We start from the raw sequence: 20,386 nt of genomic DNA on the forward strand, positions 1-20,386 counted from the left end.
GATTTGGAATGACCTTTGGATCCCTTCTTCCCGTTCTCCATCTCTTTCTATCTCCTATCTTCTTTGTGATATCCTTTGCTCTTGGTTTGTTTTGGTTGCTTATTTCCTTATATAGACAAGTATAGGATTTAGGGACCGGAGTAGTTTTTGGTTCTGGTGTAACTTTGTAACGTAACAACCAGCGTTACATTGCTGTAAATTGGGTCAAGGATAAGAACCAGGATGTGGACGACCTTTGGTGCAGTTTAAGCTTATAGATAGTTGAGAGGGATAAGTAAAACGATATTATGATTGTGATAAGAACGTGTTTGTCGAATGGCAAAGGGACAGAAGAGGATAAGAACGAAGAATATATATCTTGCTTTAATTATATTCAAACATTGTGCAGAAGAGGTGTCATGGCAGCTGATCGTATGCAATTTCGTCTGTAGGAACATGATGCACTGGCAGCTGCTGATTGGCTACCAAAACATCTAATGTTCAATAGAAGCGACGTTGGTATTCATACGAGTATACAATCGTGGTACAACCGTACACAGGAATAAGCAAACCAATGGGCAGGAGGAGATGGCGTAGCAAATCCCTCCCTTGTCACGTGATTCTCTCGAGAAGCAGCGCAAGAATTTGAAATAACGATCATGTCCCGAACCCAAAAGCCGCAGGGGCTGGGCCGGGCCAAGACCTCTTCGAGCCTACTCGAAGAATACTCGCTGCGACGAGCTGTTCAGAGTCGATCACCAAAACAACGACGCTCACACCACCCACGTATCAATCTTCTTCTCTGTGGTACTGGTCGCATGATAAAACATAGTTCCGATTTATCGCCACGCGTCGCCTCTTCCTCGGTGATGTCCATTTGCCCCTGCTTTTAAATCTTTTACTCGCTTCTGTTCCCGCTCCCGCTCCCATGGCGCGACTCCTCTCTCGAGCTCTCTGGTTCGCCTCCCGTCCTTCGCCGCCGATTGCGGCCTCTCTCCGCCGGCGGACGTTTAGGGTACCGGCGGTCGCTTCCTCTTCGCTTTCTTCTTCCTCGCTCCTTCTGTTCTCTACATTGCCTCGTGATTCGCGCGCTATGAGGCCTCTTGGACGGTCGCGCGCGACGCCCGTTAGGGCGTATCGGAAAGTTGGGAGGAGGCCGGGGGTAGCGAAGAAGAAGAAGAAGAAGGCATTGGAGCTCGACGTCGAGATCTGTATCGAGGAAGAACTGCCTGAGGATCCGCGGATTTTGGTAATTTCTAGGGTTTAGGAGTTCCTTGCTTCCGATAAATTGACTCGGTGTTTGTTGAATTTGCTAGCTTTTCTGATTGATTCAATTATTCTATTCTATGCATTAGTTGGAGAATTTAGTTTATTTCGATTCATAGATGGGTTACTTTAATATTCGGTGAGACCTCGGTATTTCAATTCTTATTTGATTATAAGTCAGAACATTAGTCAGGATACCATATCCAAGCCTTCAATATATATAGGTTTATGCGAATTCTGTGCAGGCTGTAGCTTTATTCCATCCGGAATGCAACTATATTTCTCTCCTTGATTACCAGCTATCATATAGTTACGGTGACAGGAAGTAGTTGTATCTGCTACATATGAAGCCCTTTTTGCCAAACAACTTTTTTCAGGATCATAAAATTGATATGGTTGTCATCAGTATTGTGTTGCAAAGTATGTCAGCATGCTTTGAAAATTTTATACTTTGCATGGAGCATTTCATATAGCATATTCACCTGCCGACCTGCATGATTAATGTGTTACTGAAGTACTTCTTCAGGATATTGCAGAGACACTGCAAATGGATGTTGCTAAGGCAATGAAGGTTGCATTTAATGGTCTTAAAGATTCAGACTATAAAAGCAGAGACAATTCCATTAAAGATGATGATAAGTTTGAAAAGGTCGAGCTGTCTTTATTGCTTTGCAATGATGATTTTATCCAAAAACTAAATAAGGATTGGAGAGATGAGGATCATCCTACTGATGTTCTATCTATGTCGCAACATGTCCCTGAACTTGAACTTCCCATGGTAAAGGCATTTCTTTGAGACTAGTTCCCTATTTTGATGTTTTGGCTACTTGATGTTTGTTTCAATGGATATTGAGATGTTTCTTTTTGTTTGATAGTTATTATTGGGTGACATTGTAATCTCTACTGAAACGGCTGCACGACAAGCAGAGGAGAGAGGGCATACACTTCTTGATGAGATACGAATTCTCATGGTTAGTTCTTGTTCAATAATTGACTTTTTTTCTTCGATGATGTGCCTGACAATATATAAATTCACTGTTTATGCCTCTGATATCAGTTGCTGCTCTTGAGAGAGGGCTCTTATAGATGCAAAAGGGCCAGGAAAAATAAAGGAGTATAGAATCTTAGGAATTATGAGAGAACCTTCCAGAAGATAAACTATCTATAAGTGCTAGTACCAAAGAAATATTCAGCATAGCTCTAGTGGTTTAGCTTGTTAGTGGTAGTTAACTAAAAAAAAATTTAGAAGGTGTTTGCATACTGGGATCACTGTTGTGTTTATGTAAATATATCACTGGAACATCTTTTAACTTGTCTGCTAAAAGTAAGGTGAAAATGTCTTTGATTTTTGCAAATCCCTTTGAAACTACGGGGCGTGTGCCCTCTGTTTACTGTTGTGTTTATGCAAATATTCCACTGGAGCATCTTTTAACATGTCTGCTAAAAGGAATTGTTTAAGAAATAGCATCAGCTAAATGTTGTAACTGCTTCATGTCTAATTAGGTTCATGGTTTATTGCATCTACTGGGCTTTGATCATGAGATTAGCAAGGAGGCCGAAGCTGAAATGGAAAAGGAAGAGGAACATATTTTAAGGAGTCTTGGGTGGACAGGGAAAAGTCTAATTAAGAGTGCATGTGATGCTGTAACTGATGAAATCCTTCAGGCAGGGGACTTTGATAGTGAGTATCATTGTATGTCATTAGCATAGGCTTTTCCTGTTATCATATGGACATTATATTACTTGTCTTTTACTTTCTGTAACACTTTCTGAGGTGTCAGTACTTATAAAATAGTCCTCACAGTTGGAAACTTTTTACAGAAATTGCCCATAATATGAAGAAAGAGGGCACTGTAGACTCTCATAAACCAAAACTCAGCTATATATTTTTTGATATTGATGGTGAGCACAGGTAGCGACTAGTAGTTTGTTGCTGGTATTCTTTCAAACTTTGGGCTCCCTTTAATAGTTTAATGTTTTCCATGTCAATAAGGTATTTCCCAGGACAATGAAGGCCAAATAACTACAAGGTCAGCAGAAGCCATGAGAGAAGCAATTTCCATGGGAGTAAAGATAGCCGTTACTACTGGAAAGGTGAGTATGGATTCTATTTTTATCCTTCATAGTTTTTGCCTTTCATACATATAAAACCAATACTAGTTTTGAAGTAAATTGAGTTGTGATCTCTCTCTTTCTCTCTGAAAATCAAATAATATAGCTGATTTGAAATGTAGAGCCGCCCTGCCATTATAAGAGCTCTCAAGATGGCTAACTTTGAAGGAATAGATGGTATTATATCTGAATTATCACCTGGCGTCTTTCTACAGGTTATTCTTCTTTCCTTTTCTGTGCTTTTTATTAATCGAGAATTGATGAGTCAGTGAGGTTTATGTCAAATGTGTATCATATCTAAGATAGGACACCATATTTTAATGTTGAAGACTTAAAGTAATCAATGTTACTTATAGCATTTCCATCCTTTTAAGTTTACAAATAGAAACTAGAAATGACTTCATTGGAAACTACTGTATATGCCCAGATACTCTCTTGAATTTTAATTGCCTTGACAGTTGAATTTCTTTCTTGTTTGAAATTTCAGGGTTCACTTATTTATGGGAGGCAGGGCCAAGAGATTTACAAAGCAAATTTAGATCTGGATGTCTGCAGAGAGGTAAAGAAGAATTATTGTTGAAACTGATTTCTCATTTATGCTATTAATTATTAATGTTTCTCATGTTTATTATTATTTTTATATATGTAACAAATTTTTGTCTTTCATAGTCGTATTAATTGAGTCTACTACTTGCAGCTACTCTGAATGAGAACATAAATCAAGTATTCTTTATTCTTATCTCTTAATGTTTATAAGTTGCTGCTGCATTACATTGCCATTGCTTTTGTCTATCAATCTTGGTTGTTTTTAGTTTTGACTGGGTTTACCAGAAAGAGATATGATGTTTTTGCTAATCTTGAAGGCACGCCACTGGATGTTTGTTTTCAACTAGTCGATGTATCTGATTTTGTGTGACTTATTTAACTTATTGAGTCATTTCATTTGAACTCCTTTTGGTTTGAAATTTCTTTCCTGTCTTTTCTTCATAAGTTGGTCATTTGGAAAGTGGGGTACAAGCAGATAGCATGCCTTAATCCTTCATAGGATATTAAAAATGGGTGATAACAATGTGACACATGGCGGACTTTCTCAATTTCTCTTGGGTATGTACTGGAAAAATATTGCTCCGAGAATGTTTATTCAAAAGTAGCACTGCATGATTCCTGCATAGAAATAACTCCTAAGGACTCAACTTTATATTGCATGTACTTTATAATCACTTGTTGTCTCCTGTAGTATACTGTTGTCACAGTTTCACTGATTTTGGAACCAACCTCATTATCCTAAAAGAAATATTAACAGTTAATGGTCATTTACCATTAGTATGTCACAGTTTCACTGATTTTGGAAGAGTTTGGATAGCATGAACTGGTTGTCATCTGCTGCCAAGCCTTCACAGTAATCGGTTGTTGCGACATACATTCTAATTTAGTTTTCTCGCTTTAAGCTGAATGGAGGAAAAGGATCCATATAGCAAATCCCAAATAGTTGCGATTCACGGCTTGTTGTAGTACTTTTACAGATTCTGTGGCATTCACCACTAGTGTGTTGAAACCAAATTGACTGATCTGTGGAGTTGTGTTAAGTATATAATATATCACACAAGAAAAGGAGTACATCCATTCAAAGATGTATAGAAGCATAAGCAAGCATATGGATACATCAAAAGATGAACAAACTGTATATATGTCGATACTAAACTTTTGTTTGACTGCAGGCATTTTTGTATTCATTGGAACATGAAGTTCCTCTTGTAGCATTTTGTCAGGAGCAATGTCTTACTTTATTTGGGCATCCTTTGGTTGATTCATTGCATACCATTTATCATGAGCCAAAGGTACCACCAGAATATGTATATTTTGCCAGATAGATATTTGTGTAAAGGGCTTGTTTACTGAATGCTGAAGTTCCCTTCTTGCAGGCAGAGATAATGCCTTCAATTCAGCAACTTTTAGCATATTCCAGTATACAGGTAAATTTCTGCTGAAAACTAATGTATGTACAAATAAGTTCCAGCAAAAAATGCCATTAGTTTAAAATGCTATCTGAATCAATATACTTTATTAGCAGGCGGTAAATTGCATGTTGTGAAATCAAGAAAAGTCAAGCCACAATAAATGAGAAAAAGTAGCAACATAGCTGCATAGATAACCTCATGAAGAGGCGAAGGTGGATAATGTTTATACATAGAATAGGTGCCCTTCATAGTAGCATATTAACATAATTCATCCATCAAGAAGATCTGCTGAAGCACAAAAGAAAAGGACTATGGAGAACATAAGACATAACAAGTGATATGGACATTTATGAGATACAATTTTCTTAAGCAATCTTTACTTTGTTATGTTCTTGATGTAGGACAATCTAAGAGTTAGACTTAATGCGTATGAATTAAATACACAATTAAATAAACATGCAATGAAATTGTTATATGCAGAGGGAATAACCTAAAGGTCCTGCAATATGAGATGTAAATTATAAGATGTAGAGAGAGAAGGAAGACGAGCAATAAAAAAAAAGATACTAGTATAGTAAATAATAATATTCTAAAGAAGTCAGAATAGTTACCACGGTGTAAGCACTATCTTTTTCTAATTAATTCCTCAAGATTCACTTCAAAATCCACATATCGAACTCTTGGTACATTCTCGGTATCTTGAGATCTATACCCAGCAGTGCGGTACTACAGTATCTGGCGGTACAATGCTACAGTACCGCCATGGCAAGGTGCTATGGTGCCAAACCTCAAAAAGCAGCGAAGAGCAAAAATAATGGGAAAACAGATAAGTCGGATTGACTCCGATCACTTTGAAGGGTTTCATACCCCGTTATTCCATGCTTCACACGAAAAAATTAGAGAAATTTTTTCATGTCTTTCTTTATTTTAAGATCAATAATAATCTTACGTACAAGTAGAGTTTGATTTCCTTAAATAGGAACTGTACTTCCTATTGTGACTAGCTTACCGCTGATTCTTATTACAAAGAAATCAGAATTAAACCTAATACGACTCTAATAGACTCAAACTGAACCCAAATCAAGTTTAAAAGAAAACCAATTTGACCCAAAAATGAAATGAAACCTAATCATCCTATGTCTCAATTGATTCAATCAAAGATCAAATTCAGATCCGAGAATGATTGAATTGATCAACATAAATGATAAATGAAATAGTTGCATTCTAACCATTGTTTGATATAGTATGTTCATTGTCGTACATTCAGAGACTTGAATATTTCTCCTGTCTCTCTGAAGTATTTGTTGCCTCAATTCAAGCAGTAATTTGATTGATCTGGCTGCAAAAGGTGGAAATTCATTTGTTTCCCTTTATTGAAGCTAATATCATAGCTTCTTTTGCATTTGATCCATGTACCAGAGATTTTTACTTATTGATTTCATGCATTTTTCTGATTGTTTGGTCTCAATTTCATGTCTAGCACAGTAGCACTATACTTCCATCTCATACCTTTCGATGCTCTGGTTGCTGACAAAGTTAGCCTAAGATATTTGAGGAATCTAATGCTTCCACCAAAGATACCTGTCATTATTGAAAAACTGATATTTTCATGCCTATTTATACTTGGACTAAGATGGCTGAGACAACCCCCCTAAAAAGCTGAAATTACTGAAGATACTACATTCTTACAGAAATTGATTTTTCTTGACACTGCTGAGGGGATCTCATCTATTCTGCGACCTTATTGGTCAGAGGCGACAAAGAAGCGGGCAAGTGTTATCCAGGTTCTGCCAGATATGCTTGAGATCATACCCTGTGGGACTTCAAAGTACAGTGGTGTAAGAATGCTGCTGGATCACCTAGGCGTTACTTCAGATGAGGTAGAATAGAAATGTTCTCTTTCATTAACTTATATTATCTTTTATATTCCTTTTCTCTTAAAGGAGCTGCACAGATGGCATCACGTTTCTGCTTATAATGCAAAGGGTTTGTGCAATCAGTAATTAGACCTCAGGTAGAATTATCCACATCTAAGGGTGGTTATTTGCATAGTTTGCTTTGTGCTCATGTTTACCTGGCAGCTGGCTGGCTTGTATTGAAGAGTTCATCACTAAGATAGCGTATTGTATTTCTTGAGACAATTGTATGTTTGCTATGTCGTAGAGGAATGTTGAATCATGAAAAATAAATATCAACTTTGATGTACCTCTTTTAACCTTGTTGGATTTCATTATACTCTTGCTGTGAGGATAACAAAGTTTCCCTGTATTCAACTTTCAACAGAACTTGCCTATTGGTAACGGAGCAATGCTGGCTACAAGCATCTGGACTGAGGCGGCATTGCAGTTGAAGTGAATCAACAAGGATCAATCTGTTCTTAATACAAAATTGCCATCAAGGGCGAGCACATGGCGAAGTGTACAATTTTTTGACAGGGTCTCGGGTTCTGCTCATAAGTTTTCTGTTTGATATATTATCAATCTAAGCTTGAATAGCCTGAGGATAATAGTCTATTTGCTTACCTCGATCTTTACTTCCTCCTACAAGAGTTCTTTTTCCTGAAATTCCATTTTTTGTTAGAATAGAGGATTGGAATCTTTGGTCCACAAACAACCCTTTTGCATACAGTAGTGGTTGTTATGATCCAGCCACAAGGGCGAACTCAATCCCATTGAGTTTGGAGCAAGGTAAGGGGCATTTACATCTAGCTCCTTGGTTAGTTATTTATTTACTTTATCTTTGTAATTGCTTAATAGTTTGCTTTTGTTATTTACACCTTATGTTAGGTGTATTTTCTTTCTAGTCCTTTACTTATGTGAATAAGTTATTGCTTAGGTGGATTAGTCGAACTCGAGCCTATACTATCTGGCTAACCGAGTAAGGAGCCATCTATAAATGTTGTGGTGTGCACCAAAGATGGAGCTGGGGATTATTGAAACTCTAGTTGGTCTATCTCTTTTCTCTCTTAATACTCCTCCCTTGTTTGACCATCACCAAGCTTGGCCGACCAAGCCCCCTACCTCCTCGTCCGACCGCCCCCCTTGACCCTAAGGAATGGTCCACCTTCTCCTTGCTCCCTTCTTCCCTAATCTATTCTCTACAGTTCTACACCACCACCAACCCTAACATTCCATCATCGCCTCCTCTACCGGCGCCACTCCATCATTGCAAGCCTATCACCAGCATCTCAAGTCTCTGCCTCTATCTACGGATTACAAAACTAGTTCAGAGTCTTCTCCCATAGATTTGTCCATCTCAACCTCTGACTATCGATTTAACAATATCTCCCGATCTAGTCATCAATTTCTTATATATTAGATTCGTTGGAAAAGTTTCTTTTAGAGCTATAACATATTCAAATCTCACATTAATCCAATTGTTAGATCCTCCGAAATATCTTTTGAAGTTTTCATACTAATTTTTGTCCAAACTGGTTGTGGATCAGAACGAGCCACTTCGAGGGAAGATCGTACTAGTGGTATCGTACTAGTGGTATACGCCTTTCTTTGGCATTTTGCTGAACAGTTTGAAACTTAAAATGTGTTCATATATGCAGCATTTTGCTTGTCAAATTTGTTCACATTTCATTATGCGTAATGGAAAATCTCCTGTATTTCATGAGATGAGTGGGAAGGACTTGCTCATCAATAGCACAAACATATTTGGATGATTTATAGATACTGATTTCCTACATCATAGAGAATATAGGTAATGAAACCATGCAAGACTTACTCATCAAGTATATTGTAATATAGGGTCTTTTGCACTGCACAAGGAAGCGGTTTTCCTACTGAATAAAAGGTTGCTGCTGTTGCTTCTTGGTAGCGAAGAAATACATGAGACCCTGGAGGGCTTCTTCGATATGGTCCTGTTACTTAGTCCTGGTACATAATTTTGCTTTTGGGTTGCATCTAGTCCTCTTGCATAGCTCTTGCATGTCTTCATCTTCTTGTTGTAAGGAGTCCCTTTCTTCGCGAGATCTTCTATACATCTAGCATCAGAGAGAGATGTGAAGGACTGGGACTTCCCTTGAAAGTACTTGGACAGCCCTTTTCTGCAAACAGACATACATATATATATTAAAACATTTTATTGAACATTGGCAAAATGTTTGAATCCAGACAATGAATGGCTAAATAGCCTAGCCCACACTATTAAACATACACAAGTAGAGGAAATTACCCAACAAAAGCATTCATCATTGTAGAATTTCAGTATCCAACCAAAGTTTAGTAAAATTAAAGTATTTTTGACCCTTGAAATCTCCTGGCTTCAATTAAACTTAGTGGGTATGAACTCGGAGGGTCAGAAAAGAAGCTAAGACATGACAACATGCTATAGTAAATAAGAGATCAAACATAGCATAGAAGTAAGGAGCACCTGACGGGAAGTTGGGATATGAGTGAAGATAACTCGTATAAAGGTCCGTCTGAATCCTTCTGCCATGTGTTTGACACCGGTGATGACGAGCTAGTGTTAGATGAAGTTTCATCATCATCATCTGTGAGGTTTGATGTTGATGAGCACAAAGATCCACTGGAGTTACAAGAGGAGGAGAGGAATGTGGTTGTTTCAGAGATGTCATCAATGGTGTCTTCCAACCGAGGCGATGAGATCCCATTAATTTGCTTGAGACCTTCACTCATCTTTTTCCTAGATTTTGGAACCTAAAGAGGCAACAAAAGTCCTCTTGAATCCAAAAATGGGTACGAAAAATAAAACACTTCTTGGTGTATATATGTAGGCCTGCAACTTGGCTTTGCAGGGTAACATTTCCGTGGGCGGTCCGACATATTTATTCAGATTTATACACCCCTCATCAATCTCAAAAAATTAAATTACAGTTTTGCTCCCCATTTCAGTAGAGTGCAAGAGTCAAATGTGTGATTTTGGGTTCTTTTCATGTATTCCCCTACAGAGCTTCTTTTTTTTCACCTTTCTAAATTTTGTATTTGTATATATACCCTTGAAACCTACTAGTTTTGTATGGATACCGTTATAGTTACTTTTTACAATATGAATTATTTAATAGGTAAAAAGACAAAGATGCGACAGTAATGTATGCAAAACAAATAAGAGTATTTTAATCTTTTTCTTTCTTGTTAAATAGATCAGTATTTAACTTTTAAGGGTATTCATAAAAACTCATGTAAAAACAAGGGTTTTATACGTATAAAAATATCACCTTTGGAGCGGCATACATGTAATAAGAAATTTTAGAAGGGCATACATGCAAAAGGAACCTTTTATTATTCATGGGGTGAAATGTAATTTAGCCATCTGAAAAGGTGTAAATTGACAAAAAGATATCCTCGCACCTCGCGCTTCTGCTTTCCAGTGAAGAGAAGATATAGCATTAATTGTCCAACAACCAAATAAGATTACACAATGGCGATGTGTGGGTTGCTTTTTATTATACAAGCAATTGCATGGACGTGGATGGAAATGCGTGGGTGATGCGTCGTTAGCAACGTGATCTCTAGAAAAGAAAAATTAAAGAAAGATAAGAAGTAATCAAGTGGATGATGTTGTTAAATTGCATATTGATCGTGATACACCTACGCAATTTGTCCAGCTGCACGGATCACGAGGGTTGTTGATCTCTGCTCTGCTTTTATCACGGCCGTTCGTTGCTTGCCTTTTATCCATATCCTATTTAATGAAGGATAGAGTAGAGAGGAATCAAGGGGCAAAATTTGCTAGGAGAACATGGTTTTGGATAGTCTTGGCATCATACCCCAATCATTGCTGAAGCCTGAATGTGTTAGTTTGCGATCCACTTAAATCTTCTTACTATTAAAGATAGATAGCAGCTGCTAGATTCTTATCCAAGAAAAATCAAGCATCCAAAAAGGCACGAGAATTATCGAAGGAAAATAATTTTGAGCTCACCTAGGCAAATGGAATCCATTGGATACTTTAAAGGGCAATAGGCACTTACAAGGAAATTGACAACTTTTTATGCAGAATTGATGAAGGAACTGCAGTTCTGGTACTTATAAGAAGAGAAGAACCGAAAAGGATTGAAGAAATAAACGATCTTGTTATTTCTTTAGGCTTTGATGGCCATTTATGACCATCTAATAGTATCTACTCTGTATCGCCTTTTCCTCATCAGGCCTTCCTGTCATACTTCCCTATCGTATTTCCTCTCGCACGTTCCAGGATAGTTCTGTCAGCAGTAATGAAGAAGCCAGCTATAGAAGCTGCCAAACAGCAAACAAAGAGTAAGTGACGGTTAATGACCATGATTATACTAATTCAGTGTTCAGAGTGACACGCGAGAAATTATATAAATAAAATTCGAAGGTATATAGCCAGAAAGAGGAACCATTCTAACAAACAAGAACAACTTAAATATATAACTCAGATGTCAAGATGGAGTTGCAGATGGAACATGGCTGCTGAAAATAATAACAGTTACTTTTGTTGATCTAATGAGCAGTGACAAACTTCTAGCTCATTGAGCACAACCAGTACGGTCAGCAACTGACAGCAGCCATGTTCTTCGAAAACCAGGTTAACTGCAGTCTTAATTTTGGCTGGAGTATTTAGGCTACCTTCCCAAGGCTGCCATTCTTTTCAGAGGTTCACAATATGACTACTGCAACTCCTAAAAGGCCAACCATATTATCACCCAGGCAAAATTTCCCTGATATATCAAAAGCTTTCTATGCAATATGAAGAAAATTTTCCTTTAAACTTCATAAATGGATCAATAGTAGTGGTAATAACTAAACGCAAGCAAAAACTCTGATATAGCACCTTCCTCTGTAAAATTATCCAATGTGTGATTGATGATAATTAAGGATCTTGTTTTGTCAGGATATCCTCTCAAAGTAACCAAAAATAGAACAAAAGAATTGAATGGCTTGATATTAGCTGCAATGTCAAATGAGAAGTCTCCAACAATGCAAAAGCAGAATATTTTGCTAGGTGGATTAGACTGTCAATCTTGCTATAGTATATTGATTAGTTTTGGTCTAGAATAACAAAAGGCCAAAGTGTCTACTGCACGACACAAAGTTGTGTAGTATGAATGTGACATATTGTCCAATGCAAAAAATATGTTACAAAATGTTGAGTAGACTTGGGACATCCAAAGATAAGCAGTCCACTCTTATATCTAGGAGAGCATCTACTCTTCTGCAAGATAGTAATACAGTTCTTGTTAAAATAAAGATCAATCTGAGATATATGAGTAAAAGTTAACTTTATCCCTCTATCATTGTCCGAGGAAAGCATAATTGAAGTAAAATAACATGGTTTGAATATACTCCGGTTAATTAGATTCAGACAATATAAGGTGCAAGAAATTTAGTTATTAGAATGTAAATAAGAAAAAAATAGAACTCAAAACAAAAAAAATGCTAGTCGTTGTTTATAATCAGGAAACAGCACCTTTAATAATTCGACATTGTAATTTCAACTGCATTCATCCTACATTATCTCTGACATATTTCTTTAAATATGACTCTTTAGATGGATACCCTAGAAACTGATCTGATTAGTAGGGGATGTTCATGCGACCTTATGCATCTGTTTGTTTGGCAGAAGAAGTGGTAAAATAAAGAGGAAGAGGAAGAGACTCAAGAGAGAATGTTTTTGCATCAAAGCAGTGGAACATGCGAAAATCCTTTAGTTAGTGTAGGACATTACTCAAATGAAGCTAAACAAGGAACATATCTCATCCAAGTATCTAACTGAATTGTAAAGGCACAGATTTGTGGTTGACTTGTTCAATGGTTTCATAGGCTCACGTTTGCTTGTCTAGTTGTCTCAAGTACACAAACATAAGTATGCACAGACATATTCATAGATATATACATACATCATGGAACCCAACCAACCCTAGGGATTAGTCTAACATATTCGTCTAATCTCGGGTTCAACTTCAAAGCAGAGCGGAGGGGAACAAGTTTCTAGTACTGGCTTGAACTCAACTTTGCAATGGCCTTTCAATTCGCTGGGCTAAAAGGTGTGGATTCACTCATTAAAATAGTAAGTCAATGACATAGACAATGAAAACATAAAAACAAAATTGAAAAACACCATTACATTAAAGGTAACATTGGGTGACCATATCTTCTTATGCCATCAGAAAACTTAGCTTGCCCATAGCACTATACCTGCTGATATAATAAGTGCTTGTGCAGTGTAGTTGAGGTTAGCTTTAGCCCACGGAATAGTGCGACAACCAATCAACTGCAAAGTAGATGATATTAGAGAAGATAAAACTAGAAGCATATGTAAAGAATCATCTAGCTAAAGTTCAATACATTAAATAACTACCAAAGTTAACATTGTTTGCGAGAGCCAGAGTTGCATGATAAAAATGAAGAAGCAAAGCACAATATTTGACCTTTATCCAGAGCATGCAAGCTTTAATAGAGAGATTACATAACATAGGACCTCATCTACCACAAAAAAATAACAGAACAAAGTAGAGAAGGAAAATTACTGTTGGAACTGCAGCAACACTGCCTGCAATTGCAGCTGTCTTAAATCCTTTGCGAACAGCCTCTACAGATGAGAGCCATAAATAAGACCAAAACAACAAGTCAGTAAGTCGAGTCAATCAAAACGTAGTGTCTACCATATGAGAAATATAAGAAGACTAACAGGACAACAGCAGTACTTTAGCATTCAATGAGAATATCAAGTCTGTAAACAATAAACACAAAAAACAATGTATTACCAAGATAATATCTGATTAACTAGTGTAACTGTCATACTCTAATATGAAGGTAAAAGACAGTTGAGTACTGAGAAAGGATACTGGCAGCAAGAAAAGAATAAGTATCAGAATGAAAAGGATAATAGAAGCCATTAGACTAAGAAAGCAGGGTTAAATTTAGCAAAACATCGTAGAGTTGTTTAACTTTTGCATATAAAGGAAATCTTCATGCTCGCCAACATAATTCACATATCCAGTTATCCACCACTTGCAAGTTAGGACAATCTGGATTAGGAACCCGAGAAACATCTCAGGTCAACATTGCACCAGCCCCTTCCATGATCATTTTGAGAAGAAAATTGATAAATCTAACCATAAGTACATGGACATACATATATCATGCATAACGTACTTATTTCTATACACATTACACAACATTTTAATTTCCATGGGTAACATTTTAATCACTTTAGATATGTATGGAATGATACTGGAAGACCTGAAAATTTCGAGACCAGTAACTATGAATAATTCAATAGATTATTCCTGATAGGAAAAAAATAGGGCTAATCAGATCATCCAACAACATAACTCGAAGACAAAATCCTCCCAAGATAAGATTGACTTAAACATTAAATTTATCAACATATAACATCAATCAACCAGATAAATCATGCTACTGTCGTCAAAGCCAAAATGGTTAAGACATATTGCAATAATTTTCCACATGATTTCTACCCTTTTCTCCAAATCATCGGGTCTCTGAAACCTTCCCTCGTAGAGAAATTTAGAAACTTCTAAAAGGATTATTTTCGAACCGGTTCTCAAACTTCTGACCAAAAAGAAGCCAAATTTGAGCATTATATGGGGAACCAAACGAGGAAATCAGTGGAATCGATACCTCGGATAGAGTTTTCTGAGTCGACTCCTTTCTTTTCGTTAGGCGAAGCGATCAGAAAATTGCTCCGCTTGCTCGCCATCTTTCTGTTCCTTTTTTTTATTCTTCCTCTCCAAAGTAAGCGGAGTTCACTTTCGGTGGTCTTTCTCATAAATCTATCTACATACTCTGTCCATTTAGGCGTTTACAATGGAGAAGTCCAGTGAATCTCCATCTCTGTGAAGGACTTTTGCATATCACTACCTACAATTTAGCCTTGTTGCTTAAAAAGCCCCGTTGTCTCTTTCACCGTTTTTAATTATTTCTTAATAGAAAATTTTGCATTTAACACCATACATTTTAACCTATTTGCTCTTTACTATTTTTAATATTCACAGATTGAGCCTATAATAAGATTATGAAAATACTCTTACTCAAATTATATTCAAATTTACCTAAGCTATTTGATCTCTTGCTTTGATAAGAAAGAAGCAGCAATCAGTTTTGAAATCTCTTGCTTAAGGAAGAAGAATTAATCTCATGCCATAGAAAAAATGAAGGAAAAAATAGAATAAGTGTTTTTAAGTTATTCTAGACAAATTTTATTCACAGTTTGATGAACTATTTTCTTTTTATTTAGATCCTCTCCCAAATAGTATTAGTGTTAATCTAATCCAAAGTTTATATATATATATATATATATATATATATATATTTGTCTCTCCAAAACAAAAAATATATATATAAGTAAGAAAAGAGGACTGAGCACAGAGATGGTAACCAAGCTGGAATCCAGTTCTAGCTGTCAGCCAACTATGATTGTACCTCTCTGTCTCCAATAAATTATTTCAATCTTACTATTCCTCTGTGTGTGCTTGCTTCTTTTTACCACTATTTTCTCTTTTGCATACATATCTTTGTTGTAATTTGGTCTTTGGGTTTAATGTTCATCTCTATTTTTATTACAATTTGTAAAATATCCTCCTCCCTATGCTATTGTTAGGCATGTAGTAGATGCATTGTTTTCTATGTTTGTTGATTAGTTGAGTAGTATGAGTGTCTTGTGTTTGTTGCTAATAATTCCTTCACATAATAAGTTTATTTTTGCATCAACTAAGATCTCAATTAGGTCTTCCTTCATTGGTCAAGTCACCATAATCATTCACTCAGTGCACTTTATAGCTTGACTGTTTCCATCAGTGGGTACCTTAAATACTCCTCAAAGTTGTCAGGTGGATATCGCAATCCTCCGAACCTGTTAAGAAAGTAGATTTTATTTATTTTTAAATCTAATTTTTTTAAAGTATAATATGTTTTGGTATGTATTTGATAAATTCACATCAAATAAATTTTAGGTAATAGCCAAATAATTGAGCAACTTGAGTTCGGCTCTACCTCTGCGCTTGATTCAAGCTCAATTCAGGCTTTGGCACAAATTTAAATAAGCTGAGCTTAAATAAAAGATTAAGTTTGCATGGCAGTGTTGTTGTTGTTGTCGTCGTCGTCAAACATCCCATCTATTGCTGCTGCTAATAAAAGGATTAGTGATGAAAAAGAATTAATGGGTAAACTAATTTTCGTCCAATCTACATAGGATAAAATTGCATTATTCGACAAAATATGTAGTTAACTATAGGAGGATTTTTACTATATATGGAGTAACAGAATCTATACATATCCAAAAGGTTATTCCTTTTTATCTACACCGTAGAGATGTCGCGTTGTCGGAGATCTAACGCTACTTCGCATCCCCTTTATCGATATTTAAGCGAATAAATAGCCAGCACGCAGAGAGAAAGGCATTGATTTTGCTGTGGTATAGAGAGAGAGAGAGCGGAGGAAGATGTCGTGGCAAACGTACGTCGACGATCACCTGATGTGCGAGATCGACGGCCAGACTCTCACAGCCGCCGCCATCGTCGGCCACGATGGCAGCGCCTGGGCGCAGAGCGCTAATTTCCCTCAGGTGTGCCGAAATCGATTCCGATTCTCCTTTGCTTGCCTCGATTTGATTAAAAATCCCTCCTTTTACCCTCTCGATCCCGTTGGTTTTGTTGGCGAATTGATAGATCTGATGGTTTATTTGTTGGAGTAAATGGAGGGAGGGAGGGAGGCGAATTGGGATTTTGAAGAAAATTCATTTGGATTTTACTTGCAACTAAATATTAATCAAAATCAACATCCATTCTTCTCTTTTGTGTGGGGTTTTTCATCAGAACTGATGCTTGTTCCTTTTTACTTTTCATTTATAGTAGATTGGTCTTCTACTTTGCATGTATATGGTTTGGCAAGATTAATGCACAGTTGCGCGCATATGAAATCGCTCAAAATGAACTCTTGGGGAAGTCTGAGTCTTCTTATGGCATTCAGTTCTCTTTTCTCTATATTAATTCTAGAATGACTTTAACAGTCAATACCAACATTTGTGACAAAATTACTTTTTATATCACATGACACGATTTAACAACTGAGGTCTTTCTACTGCCATGATGGAAACTTTATGCATCCATTGTCTTACTATACTATTTAGAAGGCTTATGTTTGTCAATTTTTGAGGAGGCATATTGCTATGTTCTCCCTGTTGAGAACTTTGGCTTGGCTTACACAAATAAACTTACTAACTAAGAATTTAGGCAGTCTAGATATGCACACTATAAATCTTTGATCAATAATATGGGACAAACTAATGTTTTAGTTTTGGTTTTGAACTTTTGATTATAACCTTTCGGGTTTCCATTTTTGGTCTTAGCCAGAATTAATCCGGGACAAGCAATTGCACATGCATAAATGGTTATGTTGAGTTCATCTTGTAAAGGAGAATTCCATTACTTCCATGCCCAAGTGTCATGACACTAATCTCCTTTAAATAATGAGGTTAGGTACAATTGAAAGTCAAAGATTTGAGGTATAATAGTGTTCAACTGATTTATGTCATTGATGGACCCTCCAATGTGTTGATTGAAAGGCTAAGAGAGGGAGTGCTTTAATAGGCCATGTGACTTTTTCCTTTTACTAGAATCTACTGATGCAGATGTAACCAAAAATTTAAGCATTGAAAGAAATATTAGTAGTTGGATGCCTATATGGATTGTATAAATCTTCCTCTTCCACACATATAATGTAATGTCCTTGTGATGGATCTTGATACTCTTGTATGGTCTCAGGAGGGTCAGACTTGCAATATTATACTCATTATCCAAGACACTGTTCCCATACGACTAGTTTTTGTGATGATAGGGTACATGTTGGTTAACCTTAGTTCAAGATTGCCTCTGAAACTCAGTTCTTCAAACAATCAAACTGATTAGGATCCTTATGGAGATCAAATTGAATGGCCAGTTGAAGATATCAATTTGATCTAACCTAAAGCTTCAACCTTTGATCAGATCATTAGAGTCCTAAAAGAACTATTTCACATCTATTACATAGTTGCAATATGGCTCCCTCTTCCTCCTCTTCATTAGGTAATACTGGACCATCTAGGACTGTTAAAATTGGTTTTATTAGGGTCTGAACCTTTAAATATGGAATTATGATTATATTATTCTCATTTCTGTGGTGGATTTAGTTTTTATTTCGAATTCTTCTCAGTATATAATCACCATATGGAATGCTATATTTGATTGAAGTTTAAATGCAAACAAGTTGTACGTCATATAGAACCTTTTCTATAAGCTATCCATATAACTCTTAGACTGGTTCGTTAGAAAGATTGGCACTCTCGTTACTCATAAAACATGGTCTGTGAACATGGTCTGTGCCTTTTATCTGTAATGCTTTCTATTCGTTTCATGAACTTCCTGTTTCTATATGCTGCAGTTCAAGCCTGAGGAGATTACTGGCATTATGAATGACTTTGCCGAACCTGGAACTCTTGCACCAACTGGTTTATACCTTGGTGGTACAAAATACATGGTCATCCAAGGTGAACCAGGAGCTGTCATTCGAGGGAAGAAGGTTAGAATCCATGTTCCATCTTTTATGTGAATTGCATGTTTGCTCCATTTTAATTAGCTATTGAAAGTAAATCACAAAAGCTTTATGCTTGGATATTTTCATTTGATTCTTATGTTTTGGTTCCTCAATATGATTGTCAACATCTTTTTGTATTTTTATTAGGAAAAGGTATAACTCCTGATGCATGGCACTACGAAAGTCATTCTAGCTGCTTCTTGTTATAACTCTTGAACATGCTATTAGTCTCTAGTATGTTAAGTTAACAATTATTTGAGAAGGGTTACTTGTAAATCATTTATTTTGGCATATAATCTTCATAAACTAAATAACTTGCAAGCATTGATGAGAAGATCACTTGGGTCAAAGCAGTTAAAATTGCTTTCATTCTATTACATATGCTGGAACAGAAATGCCCATTTACATAGGGATAAGCTGTGATAGCTATGTTACCATTCTTGCAATTGAAGAACTAAAATTCACAATTAATGCTTAGAAGATTGAGCTCATCCTTCTGTATTACCTGTCTGCAGCCATATATTCTATTGAAATTGGTATTTGGTGCTATTAAGTACTAAAAAATGGTTGTTTATCTTCTTGATCCCTATTTAGGGTTCTGGCGGAGTTACCGTCAAGAAAACCAATCTGGCTTTGATCTTTGGCATATATGATGAGCCAATGACTGCTGGGCAATGCAACATTGTGGTGGAGAGGCTTGGTGATTACCTTCTTGATCAGGGCTTTTGAGCTTGTTGCAAATTGGAACTCTTATTTTGTTCTGTAATCTTGAAGTGAGCTTGCGTCCACCTGACATTGCAAACTATGCAGTGAATAATTGGCTTGAAATCATCTTGGATGTTTTGTGGAAAAAATCTTCTGTTTGTTGGCGTTGTCTCCTACCCAGAAGATGTCTGTAATTTTTATTCTGGGGGTTAATCATTTCGTTTAGTGGTGATAACTATTTTATAATGAATTGCTGCCTGCTTGAAGAAGTGTTGTACATTCGCTCTGTTGATTTATGTGCATGGATATATGTTGGATTTATTATATGCTTCAGTTAAGTGAAGTTATAAAGTGGGCTTATCTTATGTTTGACATAATGATACACTTAATGCTCATCCATACAGTATGGGCCTATATGTTAGAATTGCAAGGTTCAGCAGAATCAACAAAATTAAACAGGTTAAGAATGTCCAGTGTAAATTGTCAATGACATAGTGCTCAAAAAATTAAAGGGTCTCTTATATTATACGAGTGATTACTTTCTTTCTTTACTTTTTAGCAATTAAACAAACACTCTTTTAAGTTTTAAGTTTTAAGTTTTAAGTGTGATCATCACAAAGTATGTTGCTAAGTATGATTTTATGAAAAGATTAATATACAACATTGTGCTCAACTCTTCATTATTTTAGTTTTTAAAGATAAGCTGAATTTGTTGAATGCATATTTGTGTGATATAACTTGCACAATAAAAGAATTTCCACTACACAAACTCTTTTTAAGACTTCTGGAGTTAATGATTGTTCTTTAGGATTGTACAAGATTAAAGAGAATGCTTTTGCA

General features: G+C 36.4%; 3 protein-coding genes across 5 annotated transcripts; 2 read left to right on the forward strand and 1 right to left on the reverse strand.

The window, feature by feature from the left end:
* Nucleotides 1-805: 805 nt before the first annotated feature.
* On the forward strand, nucleotides 806-8,001 carry LOC140781039 (endoribonuclease YBEY, chloroplastic-like). 3 transcript variants are annotated; one of them, XM_073126804.1, is made up of 12 exons: nucleotides 806-1,228; nucleotides 1,772-2,023; nucleotides 2,121-2,216; nucleotides 2,749-2,926; nucleotides 3,067-3,147; nucleotides 3,239-3,339; nucleotides 3,480-3,572; nucleotides 3,845-3,916; nucleotides 5,076-5,195; nucleotides 5,280-5,330; nucleotides 7,068-7,195; nucleotides 7,599-8,001. In XM_073126804.1, the coding sequence occupies exons 1-11, from the start codon at nucleotides 908-910 to the stop codon at nucleotides 7,155-7,157; spliced, it is 1,455 nt and encodes a 484-aa protein (XP_072982905.1). In that variant the 5' UTR covers nucleotides 806-907; the 3' UTR covers nucleotides 7,158-7,195; nucleotides 7,599-8,001. The 3 variants fall into 3 exon arrangements, with proteins under 3 accessions (XP_072982905.1, XP_072982904.1, XP_072982906.1); XM_073126803.1 differs by having other exon boundaries at nucleotides 810-1,228; nucleotides 7,007-7,195; XM_073126805.1 differs by having other exon boundaries at nucleotides 1,087-1,228; nucleotides 1,782-2,023; nucleotides 7,007-7,195.
* Nucleotides 8,002-11,178: 3,177 nt separating this feature from the next.
* On the reverse strand, nucleotides 11,179-15,048 carry LOC140781883 (early nodulin-93-like). Its single transcript, XM_073128167.1, has 4 exons — nucleotides 14,894-15,048; nucleotides 13,777-13,838; nucleotides 13,445-13,520; nucleotides 11,179-11,521 (listed from the first exon to the last, which is right to left on the reverse strand). The coding sequence occupies exons 1-4, from the start codon at nucleotides 15,039-15,041 to the stop codon at nucleotides 11,430-11,432; spliced, it is 378 nt and encodes a 125-aa protein (XP_072984268.1). The 5' UTR covers nucleotides 15,042-15,048; the 3' UTR covers nucleotides 11,179-11,429.
* Nucleotides 15,049-16,573: 1,525 nt separating this feature from the next.
* LOC140781885 (profilin-1) lies at nucleotides 16,574-19,815 on the forward strand. Its single transcript, XM_073128168.1, has 3 exons — nucleotides 16,574-16,835; nucleotides 18,689-18,826; nucleotides 19,436-19,815. The coding sequence occupies exons 1-3, from the start codon at nucleotides 16,713-16,715 to the stop codon at nucleotides 19,568-19,570; spliced, it is 396 nt and encodes a 131-aa protein (XP_072984269.1). The 5' UTR covers nucleotides 16,574-16,712; the 3' UTR covers nucleotides 19,571-19,815.
* Nucleotides 19,816-20,386: the final 571 nt, after the last annotated feature.

This window comes from Typha latifolia, chromosome 2 (genome assembly GCF_019914945.1).
Source record: "Typha latifolia isolate L0001 chromosome 2, TyphaL0001v2, whole genome shotgun sequence".
In the NCBI taxonomy this organism is placed as follows: Eukaryota; Viridiplantae; Streptophyta; class Magnoliopsida; order Poales; family Typhaceae; genus Typha; species Typha latifolia.

What these genes read in the sequence shown, in the direction of transcription:
- LOC140781039 (XM_073126803.1), top strand. Translation starts at nt 908, where the DNA reads ATGGCGCGACTCCTCTCTCGAGCTCTCTGGTTCGCCTCCCGTCCTTCG. An exon ending in CTGAGGATCCGCGGATTTTG is followed by an intron (nt 1,229 to 1,771) that starts GTAATTTCTAGG and finishes GTACTTCTTCAG; the next exon opens with GATATTGCAGAGACACTGCA. An exon ending in TCAGGCAGGGGACTTTGATA is followed by an intron (nt 2,927 to 3,066) that starts GTGAGTATCATT and finishes AACTTTTTACAG; the next exon opens with AAATTGCCCATAATATGAAG.
- LOC140781883 (XM_073128167.1), bottom strand. Translation starts at nt 15,041, where the DNA reads ATGAGAAAGACCACCGAAAGTGAACTCCGCTTACTTTGGAGAGGAAGA. An exon ending in GTGTTGCTGCAGTTCCAACA is followed by an intron (nt 13,521 to 13,776) that starts GTAATTTTCCTT and finishes TCTACTTTGCAG; the next exon opens with TTGATTGGTTGTCGCACTAT. An exon ending in AGCACTTATTATATCAGCAG is followed by an intron (nt 11,522 to 13,444) that starts GTATAGTGCTAT and finishes GCTGTTTGGCAG; the next exon opens with CTTCTATAGCTGGCTTCTTC.
- LOC140781885 (XM_073128168.1), top strand. Translation starts at nt 16,713, where the DNA reads ATGTCGTGGCAAACGTACGTCGACGATCACCTGATGTGCGAGATCGAC. An exon ending in AGAGCGCTAATTTCCCTCAG is followed by an intron (nt 16,836 to 18,688) that starts GTGTGCCGAAAT and finishes TATATGCTGCAG; the next exon opens with TTCAAGCCTGAGGAGATTAC. An exon ending in CTGTCATTCGAGGGAAGAAG is followed by an intron (nt 18,827 to 19,435) that starts GTTAGAATCCAT and finishes ATCCCTATTTAG; the next exon opens with GGTTCTGGCGGAGTTACCGT.